Genomic DNA, 15,571 nt, shown 5'->3' with positions numbered 1-15,571 from the left:
CTGAGCGATGACGGCCTCCCTGGTGCCGTAGTACTTGAAGAAGAGGTGGTCGGTCTGGATGAAGAGCTGGCAGGTGTTCTTCTCTGCCCCCGCAGCCCTCTTCCTCCGCAGGACCACCGGACCATGACCTCTGTCCTCCACCAGCACTCTGTTCAGCTCCTGATATCACAGCATCACCATCATCATCATTATTATTACCCTTTTAGACCTGTATCACTCGAGATTTTATCCACTTTAACCATTATTTTATGCTTTAACTTTTGAAAAACAGCAGATATACAAGCACGTGTGCAAGCTTGTAGATCTGCTATTTTTGAAAAACCAGTAAGACTCCCCAATCGGGAGATAAGCGACCGTCAGGTCGCATACACAAACTTTAGAAGGTAATCGTAGCCAATCAGGAGGAAATATGGGAAATGGGACAGATCCATGATGTTGATGACATGACTTTAGAGATACTGTGTACCGCTTTGCCTGATTTTAGGCCAAAATCTGTAGGAGCAGTGTCCAAAAATTTGTTTTGCAAAAATCGGCCTGATGGTGGCGCTAGAAGAGGGCCATGTGAGAAATGAGTGGAGGTTGTGTGTTGCCATCCAAGGAGTGTGTGTGCAAAGTTTGGCATGGATAGGGGCAACGGTGCCGGAGATAAGGGTAGGGCAAAAGTGTGACGTGACAGACAGACGGACAGACAGACAGCCGGTGGAGCTTTTCATTGTGACTTGCGACCTAATGGTCGCAATCATGAACATTTGTGCAAATCTTTGAATATATATATTTTGAAGCGAACATTTGTAACTCAAATACCTTCTTCTGTATCCCTGATACATAATATTTCGAGATGGGGGTTGACATGAAAAGGTTTGAGAACCACTGACATAGAAACATGCGTTTACATGCGTAAAGAAAATAGAAGGATTTAGAAGACATTTTTGGAATCGGGTGCAAAATATTCAAAGAATTTTCACAATTTTTCAAAAATAGCAGATCTACAAGCTCGCAGCACAGCACTCGTTACCGCGCTGTGAGCTTGTGAACTTGTAAAAGAGCATTTTTATATTGTGTTATTGATTGCTACTTTTACTTAAATGTAATAATAAGTACTTTTTCCACTGTTAATAACAATGCCATGGATTTCGAGACTTCCTGTGGTCAGTCAACAATGTCAGTCATGAATGATGTCAGTGTGATGTCATAGGAGTGCAACTCAAACTAATCAATTTAATTGCTTATCAGAACTATACATATTAATAAAATAAGACCTTTAATGGATATACAATCGAGCTCGTACAGGAGATGTGGTACTAATCAATTTAGTAAATTATATTTTAAAAAAATCCATTCGATTTCTTTTGCGTTGATTTCTTGATTGGGGAAACCTCATGTCCAAAACTGTCACTTTTCAGGATTCAAATTGAGCAATATAATAATAATAATAATAATAAATATGATACTTTTGTGTGACACTGTAATATACAGTATGATCAAGTATCGCAAGTTAAAATATGGAGATGAGAGATTTCTGCCCGGCGGCAACGATATATATACAGTATATCCACCTGTTTACGCGGGAGTTTACTGGAGACCTGTTTGGACCACACTTCCGGTTTAACAGCAGACATACAAGCTCACGTCGCGTCGCAGATGCAAACGTTGTGAGCTTGTAAATCACAGTCGGCTGCGGCGCCGGAAGCTCGGTACAGCGTCTGCGCAATGCACTATGGGGCGTTGGAAACTCGTGGATATATACTAATAAAAAACAAACCCGAAAAAGTAACTGAGAGAGCAATGGCTAAAAGAAATGAATGGTTGTTGCAGCTCCCAGTGCTTTATCCCTGGAGCGCAGTCAGTCAGTCAGTCAGTCAGTCAGTCAGTCAGTCAGTCAGTCAGTCAGTCAGTCAGGAGTTCATGGAGGGAATATTCCGGGCAGGCAGGCAGGGCATGACTCACCCTCCCTCCCTGTCAGATTATACCTCGGAACAGCAAATGATGTCACCTCATCTCCCGCACTCCTCGCCTGTTCCACACGACTCACAGCTTGGCAGGACGGTGACACAGCAGATAATGTCAAACCCGACCGTCAGCCATAGGGCCCAGACATACTGTATATTATCCCCTCCGTCGGGCAGAAACCTTGTATCTCCAAGTTTCAAATGTGTATGTTTTTTCGCGATGTAAAGCCCTGCTTCATCATACAAGGCTGTCGCACAAAGGTAGTGAAAACAGCAGATCTACAAGCACACAACGCCTCGCGGTGCGAGGCGTTGTGTGCTTGTAGATCGGCTGTTTTCACTAGTTTAAATCTTTTTTTAAATGATAAATGCAAAACGAACGGTTTTGGACATACAAGGTTTTCACCCGACAACGACGATATCCTCTCTGTCCGCTGGAAACCTCATTATGTCCCAAAACTGTTACTTTTCAGGGCTCAAATTCAAAAGTAGCTAAAGTAGCGGATGGTCAAGCCTCGAAACCCGCTGCAAAGTATTTCCAGCTTGCAGATCTGCTACTTTTGATGGTTTTTTTGATCAAGTAGGGTCTTAATTTATGAGAAAGAAAAAAAAGAGTTGGACATAAGAGGTTTCTGCCCGACAGCAATGATATTCCACCCTCAACACCTCCATGTCACATCGTCATGGTATGGCACTCGTGTTATTCTAGCTCGTGGTTCTTCAAGTGGGGTCCGCAGACCCCCGTGGGTCCTTGAGGGGGTACCGGGCTCAGAGTGTACCAATGGAACCAGTCCCGATGGACCCGTAAGAGTTATGGCGTCGTGGCGTAATACAATCGAGTTTGTAATTTAATGTATACTTGTGAGGGCCAAATGTCCCAAATGTAAAGTAGAATTTCAGAAATAGACATCCTGACGATAATTATCCAGGTCCTCACATGAGAAACGTTCGCAAAATCTGGCAACATTGAGGCTGTACCGAAATGTTAATTCTTCACAAAACATGGTAATACAAACGTGTGTGTGTGTGTGCGTGCGTGCGTGCGTGCGTGCGTGCGTGTGTGTGTGTGTGTTGCACAGACTCACCGTAACTGGGTCCTCCTCCACAACAGCGGACGCCTGGTATTTCTTCATCCTCTCAAACACTGAGTGGTCCGCACAGCCCCCCTCTGAGCCGTACTTATGAGGATAATCTGGTTGGAGCAGGGGGGCGATGAGGAGCAACGATTAGGCAGGGCTCACATTCAATTATGGATCATTCTCAGAATTAGAACTGTAGAACGACGGCAAAAAGGCTCGCCGACTCCGTGACAAATGATATGCCAGCTCTCATTGGCGTCACAGCCAGACAGGAGAGAGGAGGCAGATGTGAATGAAAGCTAAGCGTTGATGGGTTGAGATTCAGTGGTGGAAAGTGACTAAGTACCTTTACTCAAGTACTGTACTTAAGTACAGTAGTGAAGTATGCCGTTTGCGTATGTATTTGACTGTTGCTTTGGGTGTGGATACTGTGAGGACACTCACAGTGCAGGCTATTGTAGAGCTGTACAGTGTATCGTCTCTGTATGATCGACACCTCAAATGTCAATATGCTAAAATAGACGATCTAGAAGCCCTGCAGAGCTGTCGGCTGGTAGATAGGCTATTTTCGGGGAAGAGATTAGGGGCCCTAATTTGAGCACTATTTCAAAATAGTTAAAAATGCCTAAAAGGTTTAAAAAGCAGGAGTCTTCAACTTGTTTTAGCCCAAAGAAGGACCCCCTTGCTGAGAGAGAGATGAAGCAGGGACCCCCACTATAAATTGTATAAAATGGTGTTAAGTTGTCAAATGTAGAATCTACACCAACCCCTCTGCCGGAAATAGCCCATCTACAAGCTTTACAAGCTTGTTTATTTTTGGCTAATGTTCCCTTCAGAATAGGAATGCTAGGGTTCAAGTGGTTCATTAAAAAAAGGTTAATTAAAAAAACTCTGAGGACCTCCTAGGGGTCCCGGACCCCCTGTTGAAGACCCCTGGTCTAAATGGCTAAACATTCAGGTTCCTTCACCAGCCTGCACACCCAATTAAAATCTAGGCAAAATTTCTGTTTTTCTTTTTTCTATTTTAAATTTAGAGTAGCCAATTAATTTTTGCCCTTTTTCCTCCCAATTTAGTCGCTATGCCCATTGTCACATTCTCCATGAGTGTATGTGTCGTCTCGCTGGTTCAGCCACAAAGAATGCCCTCCCCCTCCCGGCTTATGCAATTTGCCATTTATAAACAGAACAGCAGAATCCAGTGCATTTGTCCACAAACTATTGCAAATAGTGGGGTGTTTTTTTATTTTTTTTATTTTTCCGGCAAGCACTGCTATGACACTGTCAAAAAGCTGTGGATAATGGATGGTATGGATGAGCAACCGTGTGGCTGCTTAATAAGGAACAAAAACATTTTATCCATAATGTTGGCTGGAGCCTGAACAGTTAAACCTGCTGTTACGGTGAAATTGGTGACCCATCAAATTATTTTACTTCCAATGGTATACTAGTCGAGAAGGTCTAACAAGGAAGGATGCTTCTAATGACAGCTGTAGTTCATGATGGGAGTTTGAGAAGAGAATGCTCGTACATACTAAGGTTTTCAGGGACAGCTGGACTTGAGACCAACGTTAGACCGGTGGTTCTCAAAGTGGGGTCCCTGGGGGATCCCAGGGGGTCTCCAGCAAAAGCAGTTAACATAGCGTCACAATCATTTAACCACTTTATCCATTTATACGTGGGATATTCAAAAAAGCAGATCTACAAGCTCACGTACATCTGATATTTTTGAAAAATTGTGAAAAATTAATAGTTTTTTCTTTTTTTAATATATTTTATTTATGTTACATAAAAATGTTCTCTTCTGGGGATCCCTGGCACAAAAAAAAAATCAGATATGGGGGTCCACGGCCAAAGACATCAATTTGGGGGTCCTTGACAAGAAAATGGTTGAGAACTAACTAACTGCTCAACTCTGTTAAGAAACACTACTTTAAAAGAACCCTCTCTCTGTTTAGTGATCTGGCTTCATCCCAGTACACACACACTGTTAGATTATGCTTCATCCTTTGTTCAAAAAGACCGGAAAACAGACCAAAATTCCCCTGCAATCATAACATGATTTTAAAGGGTACATTTCCTGCCCAACAATATGTTATAAAAATTGAACTTTCAATACCTTTTAACCACTTCAAATCCTATATACTTTGTGGACCAGGGTCCCCCAGGGGGTTTGTACTTGCTAACCTTTGCCCTGTTGTTTTTTCCTCTCTACAAATGCCTTCGCCTCAAAATGCTGATATCTAGGCTCACGTGTCGCAACACAAGCTTGTAGATCTGATATTTTCACCAAATGTTCACCTAACCATTCTATGCCAGGTATTTATTAATTCAGGTCGGTAGACCTTGCCAGCAATGACCCTCATTTGAAGACCCACGGAAGCCAAGAGCATGTCCACTGTGTGTAAATTCACGCTGCTGTAACATCGAACATCATGTTTTCTTACACCCAGAAAAAAATATTACTGCGACCATTCACTGCATAGTTACGGCCCGTTGAAAAAAAGTGTTACCCGGCGACCAACACAATCTGTAGTAGAATTCAGAGATAAATGCATTCTTCTGCATCCTCGTTCCATTGAAGTTAACCTGGAAGTAATGGTTATGATCGCGTCGTTCCACGCTCTTCATAGCCCCAAACTCCGTGCAAATCCGACTTACGGTTCAAGAGATAATAATGTAAATGTTTATTATAGAAACCAATGGAAGTAAACAGAGATTTTAGTTTGTATCTCAATTTTTTGTTACGTTTCCGGTTCCAGTCCGCCAGCAAAATAATCCGGGCGCAGACACATAATAGACACTATTAAACCATATTTAGCTGATCATTGATAGATTATGAAATTATTTAATTTACAAAAAAAACACCAAAAGTGAAAATATAGAGATAAGAGGTTTCTGCCCGACAGCGACGATATTCAACTATGACTTGGGTTTATGTGATTAAATGTGGTTACATTTCCTGTATCCAACAACTTCAACAAAGCTTAAAACACCCTTTAAGGATTACCAGTTTAGATCAAGAAATGTTAAGCAATTCACCCCAGTATTTTAACACTAGTATACCCATCTCAGCCCCAAGTATAGCCTGCACATTGTGTGTACACACAATGACTCTACTGTTGCTCTCTTCATATAAAAAACAAAACAATGGCCATCACTACACCAATAAACATGTGGTTCTCTGCCATCTATAGCCCCTCTGTCTGCCCGCTGTTAGCCCTCTCTCTGAGGGCACAGGGATAAGACGGGTCAGCCTTAGGGCACACGGTTATACTGTACCAACCAGTGGTGGAAAGTAACTACTACTTATGTACTGTACTTAAGTACAATTTTGAGTTATTTGTACTTTACTTGAGTATTTCCAATTTCCAATACTTTTACTTCTACTCCACTACATCTGGGTTCCAAATATTGTACTTTTACTCCACTACATTTATTTGAAAACTTTAGTTACTAGATACTTTGCAGATATAAATTATATTCTATCTATAAATGCGACAAGTCTCTGCGTGTCTGCGTGTGTGTCTGTAATCCGCGTATCTCGAGAACCGTTCGTCCCACCGGCTTCAGATTCGGCACGCGCGTTCCCCGCCGTGGCGCGGAGTGCAGTGCCGGGCCTCGACCCGACCCGACGCGCGGTTTTCCCGAACCGGCGTGAAACGTTCGGAATCTCCTTATGCAGGCTGATTGTTGACATCAGGCTGTTCCGGAGGAAATCGGTGCAAGCGCTGACTCATTGTGACATCACTTCATAAAAGGCTCTGACATTACGTACGCCACATGAGTCAACAAAAAATCTCTGTGAGTGTGTATGTGTGTATGTAATCCGCGTATCTCGAGAACCGTTCGTCCCACCGGCACGCGCGTTCTCCATATATGGGAATAAAATGAATGCCCGTATGACATCAGAGTTTTCCGCAACCGGTACTGTGTGTGCAGAGATCTTCATATATGGGCATAAGTGGACAAAGACAAACCAAACAGATGGTCAAAACGGGTCCTATGACAACAGGTATTTTGGGGTTTGCATTAAAGGGTGGGGCATTCATGGGATTTGCATGAGAGGGTGGGGCATTCATTCCCTATTTCAAATTCGGCACGCGCGTTCCCCACCGCAGCAGGTAGTGCAGTGCTCGGCCTCGACCCGACCCGATACACAATTTTCTGGAACCAGCACGAAAGGTTCGGATTCTGATGTCTGACATCAGGATTTTCCGGAACTGGCACTGTGTCTGCATAGATCTCCATATATGGGCATAAAATGGATGCAGACAGACAGATACAGATATCTCCATATATGGGCATACATGGACACAGGCAAACAGATGGTCAAAGATCTCCATAAATGGGCATAAAGTGGACGCAGACAGACAGATACAGATATCTCCATATATGGGCATAAATGGACACAGGCAAACAGATGGTCAAAACGGGTCCTATGACAACAGGTATAATGGGGTTTGCATTAAGTTTGTCTCCTCCTCCATCTGTTTGTCTGTGTCCCTTTATGCCCATTATGGAGATCTCTGTATCTGTCTGTGCCTCCGACTGTGTTGCAGACACAGTGCCGATTCCCCCTTTAATGCAAACCACATTATACCTGTTTGAAAAAGCGACAGAGATCTCATATATGGGCGTAAAATGGACGCAGATAAACAGATATCTCCATATATGGCATATATGGGCATACAATGGACGCAGAATCACAAAGATCTCCATATACGGGCATAAAAGGGACACAGACAGACAGATACAGAGATCTCCATATATGGCATAAAATGGACGCAGATAGACAGATATCTCCATATATGGGCATATATGGGCATAAAATGGACCGAGAACTATAACTGCAGTGATCTCCATATATGGACATAAAATGGACGCCGACAGACAGACAGATACAGATATCTCCATATATGGGCATAAATGGACACAGGCAAACAGATGGTAAAGATCTCCATAAATGGGCATAAAGTGGACGCAGACAGACAGATACAGATATCTCCATATATGGGCATAAATGGACACAGGCAAACAGATGGTCAAAACGGATCCTATGAAAACAGGTATAATGGGGTTTGCATTAAAGGGCGGGGCATTCATTCCCTATTTACATTGTTCCGAGTTGGCCAGGTCGCCGACTAGACGCTGGGCCGCCCGAAGGGCGGCCCAGCTTCTAGTATTATAAAACATACATTAATCACTTTAGCCTTATTCTATACCGTGGCTATTTGAAACTAGCCAATCTACAAGCTCACAACGCGTCGCGTACTTTTACTCAAGTACATTTTGAATTCTGGACTTTTACTTGTAACGGAGTATTTCAAAATTGCAGTATTGATACTTTTACTCAAGTAAAAAATGTGAGTACTTTATCCACCAATGGTACCAACTTCCATCAGCACACAACAGGCAAGCGCTTACTGTAGATTCTAAACCCTTTTAGACACCTGAGGCCGATTCAACAAAAGCCTTCTAAATCAGTAGTTCTCAAAGCTTTTCGTGCCAAGGACCACCCAATACATATATACCGGTATTGCTGCGGACCAGTGCCCATATACCTGCCAAAACTACTTCACTAGAGTGAGTAACGGCCTCGGTCACAACACCAGAGGGAGCTCCACTGATCTTGTTCCCCCCGCATTCGGCACAAAACATGGGGATGAATTAATTCTACTATTCTGCCACCAAAATGTGGAATGCCCTACCACCACAAGCCATCAAAAGGTGTGAATCCCTAGTACCCTCTCTCAAAACCGCCATTAAAGATCACCTCTGCACCTCAGATCGTCTGCAATTTAACACCCAGCTATGTCTTGATGTATTGAATACATAGGACCACAATGGACACAAGCCCTCAGGGCTTTTTGTGTCATCTTTTTAACATTACGTGTGTAATTCTGATTTACAATTTTGTTAATATAGTTTTCAATAAAAAAATAAAATAAAAAAAATCATTATATAAAGATTTTTGAACATAAGTTATAAGGGCCCATTTCTTCTTAATTCTCAATCATTTAGCTGGGGTAATGGCAACAAAAAAAGAGAAAAGAAAAACTTACATATTTTAGTCAAGAACACATTTCACACTAATATTTCCCTTTCATTTTCTGGGTGAACATGGAGTGTTATTTTCAGTGTGTTGACTAAGCCCTGTGGGAGGTGAATCTATTTGCCGGCAGGAGATTCATTCATTTCAGGAAGAGACTTCCTCTAATTCTCTAATTGGAGCATGTGTTTTTGACTGCACTATTTATAGATCCACCTCCAGTGGTGGAAAGTAACTACGGTAAGTAGAATTGATTTTAAGATCCTATTGTTTGTTTTTAAATCATTTAACCCATTTAGAACGGGTACACTTTATTGTGTATCATTATTTTATGCTTTAACTATTGAAAAATAGCTACTATATATAGCTATAGCTATTTTTGAAAAATCGTGAAAATTAGAATTTTGACCCGATTCTATAAGTGTCTTTTGAATCCTTCTAAGATTTTTTGAAAAACCTATGTTTCTATGTCAGCAATCTGGCTATAGCCATCGTCAAAGAAAAGGTCCTTTTCACTCAACTGGAGCTCAGTCTGTTCTTGAGAGACTACTATGTCAGTGGTTCTCAAACCTTTTCATGTGAAGGACCCCCAAAATTATATTTATTTGGCCACGGACACCCAACTCAAAATATTTAGTTCCAGGGACCCCCCAGAAGCAAAATTTGAGTTGCAAATGTTCACTTTGAAAATACATATATTCAAAGATTTGCACACATTTTCACGACTTTTTCCAAAAATAGCAGATCTCGCTCGCAGCGCGGCACTCGGTGCCGCGCTGTGAGCTTGTATATCTGCTATTTTTCACTGGTTAAAGCATTCAATAATTCTAGGCCTATACCTTGCAGAACTCTTAGAGGTCTACAACCCCCCAAGGTCTTTGCGCTCTACGGGCCAGTTGAGACTGGAGGAAAAAAAAGACAAGAGGTGACCAAGCTTTTTCAGTGGCAGGTCCCACCTTATGGAATGCACTCCCCTCCCAAGTCAGACTGGCCCCCACCATCGAGATCTTTAAATCTCGCCTGAAGAGACACCTGTACAACCTGGCTTTTAATTCCATTTGAGAGTTCGTATGGTTTATGGAGGAGTTTAAGTGTTTTCTGCTGTTTTTTTGTTTCTTATTACACTGCATGTGTAGTAGTTCACCCCAAAATGTTTTTTTTCCTATTGATTACGGAGACTTGAGTTCAATAATATTTATTTGCATTTGCACATTCCAAAGACAATAATTTGATTACAATAAATGTATCGACATTCGACACTGATTCTGGATGGGGACCCAAATGCATACGGGTCCCCATTCGGAATCAATGGGGGTAAATTTAATATAATCAAACTTTTGTCTTAGGAATGCTACAAATACAAAGAAATATTATTGAACTCAGGTCTCCATGGTGTGAGTAATCAATAGAAAAAAAGTAATTCTGGGGGTAAACTACTCCTTTAACACTAATAGTGCCTCTTAATCTGAAGGTTGCTTGGTGCCTCGGTGCCACGCCGTTTCCTCCATAGGCCGCCGCTATTATTTTGAAGGGCTGGAAGGGGGTTGTTTTTGTTTTTTTGGATTATCACTTGACGGCAACGATTACGTCATCTAGTCACATGACAGTGTGGGTCCAGAAGGGAAACATGGCTGCGCGCATCCCGTGTCTAGAGTGTGCAGAGTGGAGACCCCTTTTTGTATACAAATGTCTTTTATGAGTTATTGAAGTTTCTTTATGGGCTTCTCAATGGATTTACTATGGAGGAGCTTCACTTCCCGTGCACGCCCGACGTGCGTTGTAAACAAATCGCGGACATTACCGATGCGGGCGGGACCGGAGCGACGTACAGTAAGTAATAATATCTTTACTGTATATACAGTAAGATTGACAGTCCTCACCGTCAACGGCGCCATGGTATTAACCCTTTCAATGACGGTGAGCGTCGTCAACAGCAGTAGAACAGTTAAAGGAGTAGTTCACCCCCAAAATGACTTTTTTTCTAGGAATGTGACAAAAACCAAAAAATATTATTGAACTCTACTCTCCATGGCATGAGTAATCAATAGAAAAAAAGTCATTTTGGGGGTGAACTACTCCTTTAAGTAAAACATGTGTACGAGTACTCCTTCCATCACTGTCCGCGTGCACACACACACACACACACACACACACACACACACACACACACACACACACACACACACACACACACACACACACACACACACACACACACACACACACACACACACACACACACACACACACACACACACACACACACACACACACACACACACACACACACACATAAGCTGGGAATATTTACAGGTTTATAATGAGAGCCAGAGAAATATTGTTATGGAATGTAGGGATAGAGGGATAGTGCATACTGGTATTTCCAGACCTAAGTCTGACTTGACATATAGAAGATGCAATCAATAATGCTGCTTTGCTTTGGAGATGGCTCCATACTCCACTGTAACAGGGTTTTCTTTCAGCCATATAATAACATTGTACTCCACAGTCTCCACACAGCTGCTTGCGGAGCCAAACGGTGTCTCTGAAACGGTTTGACACTTTTACCTTAGCGTTTAAGTCGTGGAGCAAAGATATAGTCTCCCCACGAGCAAAATACTGCAGAAGAGCCGTTCGTTCCGCTGAATTCCTCAGTTTAAAATCCAATTCCGAAGCTAAGGTCTTATGAATCCATATTATCCATTCTTGTTTTAAAGTGTGCAGTTTAACCCCAATTTCCATATAAAGTCTACTTTCAAAAGTGTCTACCTCCTGGACACAGGGAATAATCAAACGTCTTGGTTTGTGGAAACTGTGCACGGCAATGATGTGATATATATCGTCGGGTGTCCAAGACTGTTACCTTTCAGGATTTAAATTAAAAAATATATCAAAAGAAGCAGTTACGATGGCCAAAAAGCAAAACCTCCTATCTGAAAAATTCACTTTGTTGGGAAAATGAAAAAGAAAATGTGTGTTCAACATTAAAACCTCAGAGGAGGAAGAGAGGAGCACTCGTCAACAAACAACAAAGTTCCAATACTAGTCTCGGGTGCACGGCTCAGGGAGCGAATGTACTGTAAGACAACATTAAAACCTATCTACTATTTCTAGTCACATGACATTTTTGGCAAAATGAGGGGCAGAACGATCTTGCAGACAGACTGGCCATGTGCAGCATAGCCTGTTGTCCTCATTTAAAGTGAAATCCAAAAATCATGAAATTTGCAGATAGGAGGTTTTGCGTTTTGGCCATCGCAAGTAGCTGCTACTTTTGAAACTTTTGTGTGACGCTGTAGCAGTGCTAATTTTGTTGACTAAGACTAAGACTAAACTATTTCAGATGACTAAAATAGGACAAAAACTATATGGTGTGTTATTCAGAAGACTAAATCTGAATTTGCTGTCAAATTATTTGAAATGTATGAAAACGCACAAAAAGAAGAGATTAATCTGCCCGACAGCAACCATATACATTTAGCGGGTCATTCGTTTCAGAAGGTGCTGCCCATGGACTGCCTGACACTAGTATTTTTGGATAAGTAGTGCAATTCCCAAGTGGTAATAATAATAATTTTCCACACAGGCAGGTATGCAAATTCAGCAGAACGGCCCTTCCGGGTAAATGTGCTAGTGGAAGAACAAAGCCTTGCTTCAGGACCTAAACGTTAAGTTAAGAGGAAAACCATGTCAGACACTGTGTGTTGACTGCAGGGTCAACAATACAGAGACCTCACTTAGCAGGAAGAAGACCAAGAACAAGAGACATTTATTCTATAATGGGGGATCATGTACAGTAATTACATGTCAGAATATGTATCATGTGCAATATGTCCTTATTGTTCCAATGTTATCTAATGCAACACACACACTGAAAAGCTTTTAGAAGAAATCCCAGCAGGATTGCATATACTGTATGCATATGAAAGCACACAGGCTTGTACGCTTTAAAAACGTACATGTTACATATTATCATTGCTGTCGGGCAGAAAACTCTTATCTCCATATGAAACGTTGTGGTTTTTTATTTGTAAATTAATGCCCTACTTGATCAGAGTACAGCGTTAAATAAAAACATAAAAAGTAGCAGATCCACAGGCTCAAAACGTGGCGTGGAGAGACATGTTTTGAGCTTCTAGATCTGATACTTTTGCTATTTTTGAATTTGAATCCTGACTAGTTTTAGACATACAAGGTTTCCACCCGACAGAGACGATATGGCAGAAAGAAACAGAAAGAAAAATAACACGGATAGTTTGAGATCAAGGAACACTTTAGACAATATTTTCATGGACTAATTAAATATTTATTATTAACCCACAAAGTATACAGAATTTGTCTCCTCTATACTTGCATAATGGGGATTTATTGTCCTGTTATCTGAATATTTTCTTGACAAAGTTCCTTTGAAATTTGTCAAAGATGGACAAGTAGGAGTGAAAACCCCTGGTCAAAAACGGTTGTATTAAAAAGGAGAGAAATGAGCGGATTAATCATTTTCGTCAGATGTATAAAGCCAGATATTTGAATTATTGTTTTTATATAGCTACGGTACTTCTCAAACATTGTAGAATGGCCACACCTGCAACAGCCTGCAGTCATTACTCGTATTACATAAACCAAATCGCATGTCCCTACCACGTATGGCAAGCTCTACTACGTGCCTTACGTAGTAGGGCATGTAGTAGGGGCTTGCCATAATACGTATGGCACGACCATTAGGCACGGTTATGAATATTTACCTTTAGTTTCATCACATTTACATGCACAACGCTGCAGCTATGATGAGAGGTGGTGTTTTTGTAGTGATGTGTCGTAGTACATTCTATGTACAGCAACACGCATGTGCGTTATTGGCTTGTTGACTTCAGCTTGGCAGCTGCTTTGAGAAGGGCAATGCTGGCACAGCAACATTAAGGGTCCATGGCTTTGATGGAAAAGGTCTATATATAGAATTAAAAAGGGGGGCAGAGGACCTGCTCCCTTGGCACGTAACAGGCGTGTGGTGCTGAGGAGTGCTTTGCACTGTTTCCTTGCTCTTATTCATCCCTGCACTGAGAAGTTATGAGAATGCATCTGTGAACTACAGCAGTGGTTCTGAAACCTTCTCATGTCAAGGACCCCCAAATTGATATGTATTTGACCCCCCCCATCTGAAAATGTTTTGTGCTAGATTAGAGATAAAAATGTTCGGTTTAAAAATATATATATTCAATGATTTGCACAAATGTTCAAGATTTGTTTTAGAAAATAGCAGATCTACAAGGTAATATAGTGCATCGGGTATCAATGTAAAATTTGGTTAAAGTGATTGTGACACTACAGTACATTACACATTTTGCTGGGGACCCCTGGTACCCTCCCCCAACAAGGACACCTGGGGATCCCCGGAACCCACTTTGAGGGGTCTATAAGTCCCTTGATCAGCTGATTTATTTATTTCTTTATCATTTTGGCAGTGGCCAAATGAAACCTGTCAGTGACTTGTAGCGTGAAATCTGAACCCGAGTGGTGTGTAATCCAAAAACCTGGCCGCTGGTGAGGTTTCTATTTTCTGTTGCGACTACGTATGTGTCAGGTTGTACTATACCCATGGTTCCCAACAGGGGTGGTGTGTGAGGCCTTGTCTAATTTGAGGTAGTCCAACATTTTGCAACGGTCTATTATCCGGTCTATTAACTATTATCCTGTCATTTTAACATAGCTACCTCCCACTCTATAACACCGTTGAGAAGCATACTAATAACATTGTATAAAATAATTTAATCACTTTCAAAATGGCATCAGAGGCGACCAGGCGTTTGCCAACAAACATAAACAACGGTGGGGGCCTGGAAGTCGGGGGGACGAAGATTTACTATTCTGTCCATATCGTGACATAACTTGGACGGCGCCAAGTCGGCTCATGCAACCTTTGCAACGGTCGACACGGCGACTCGCTTGCTGCCGCTCGCGCGGCGGTGTCTCCCGTGGCTCAAGGTGGCCTGAGACGGCGCGCCTCTGTTGCATTTGTTGGAAAAGTAATGTCTGTGTCCATGTTTTCTCTGTCTTGCATTCAGCCAATGAGAACGCAGGGCTTGCCCCCACACCCCCACCATTGTGTTGAGGTTGTATGGCATGCTGCTTTCAGCTTCATCTCCACACTGTTTTGTCTTAGGAGTGAGTGTCATTGTCATTCACATGATTTAAAAAAAGATCACACCCTTCCTTGTTTCAGAGACTAGCAACCTCTCTGCCATGTCTGGAAGCCAAGAAGGAACCGTGGGATAAATACATGGTGCGCTGCAGAGAAGTGCCAACATCACTTCTTATTCTCTCCATCCACTGTAGTCAAGCCATTTTAATTATTTGCTTCCTTTTAAATAGTACAGCAGAAGGATGACTGTTATCCCTCAGTTCATAGCCTACAGGCTGTATATCCTTAAATCCCATTTAGATCCGAGACCCTGATTCTAAAAACACCTTCTAAATCCTAACAGTTTTCTGATAAATGT

The 15,571-nt window shown here is 41.9% G+C and overlaps 1 protein-coding gene across 1 annotated transcript in view; it reads right to left on the bottom strand.

The window, feature by feature from the left end:
- Positions 1 to 15,571, bottom strand: part of adam10a (ADAM metallopeptidase domain 10a) — a 122,260-nt gene that overhangs the window by 23,100 nt on the left and 83,589 nt on the right. The window contains exons 5-6 of the mRNA XM_080729841.1: positions 3,035 to 3,141; positions 1 to 159 (exon numbers count right to left, since the gene is read on the bottom strand). Coding sequence (XP_080585967.1) covers positions 1 to 159; positions 3,035 to 3,141 — 266 coding nt within the window. The remainder of the gene's footprint in view (positions 160 to 3,034; positions 3,142 to 15,571) is intronic.

This window comes from Nannobrachium achirus (assembly GCF_963921795.1).
Source record: "Nannobrachium achirus genome assembly, chromosome: 7".
Classification (NCBI taxonomy): Eukaryota; Metazoa; Chordata; class Actinopteri; order Myctophiformes; family Myctophidae; genus Nannobrachium; species Nannobrachium achirus.
This window is presented reverse-complemented; position numbering and strand designations above follow the sequence as displayed.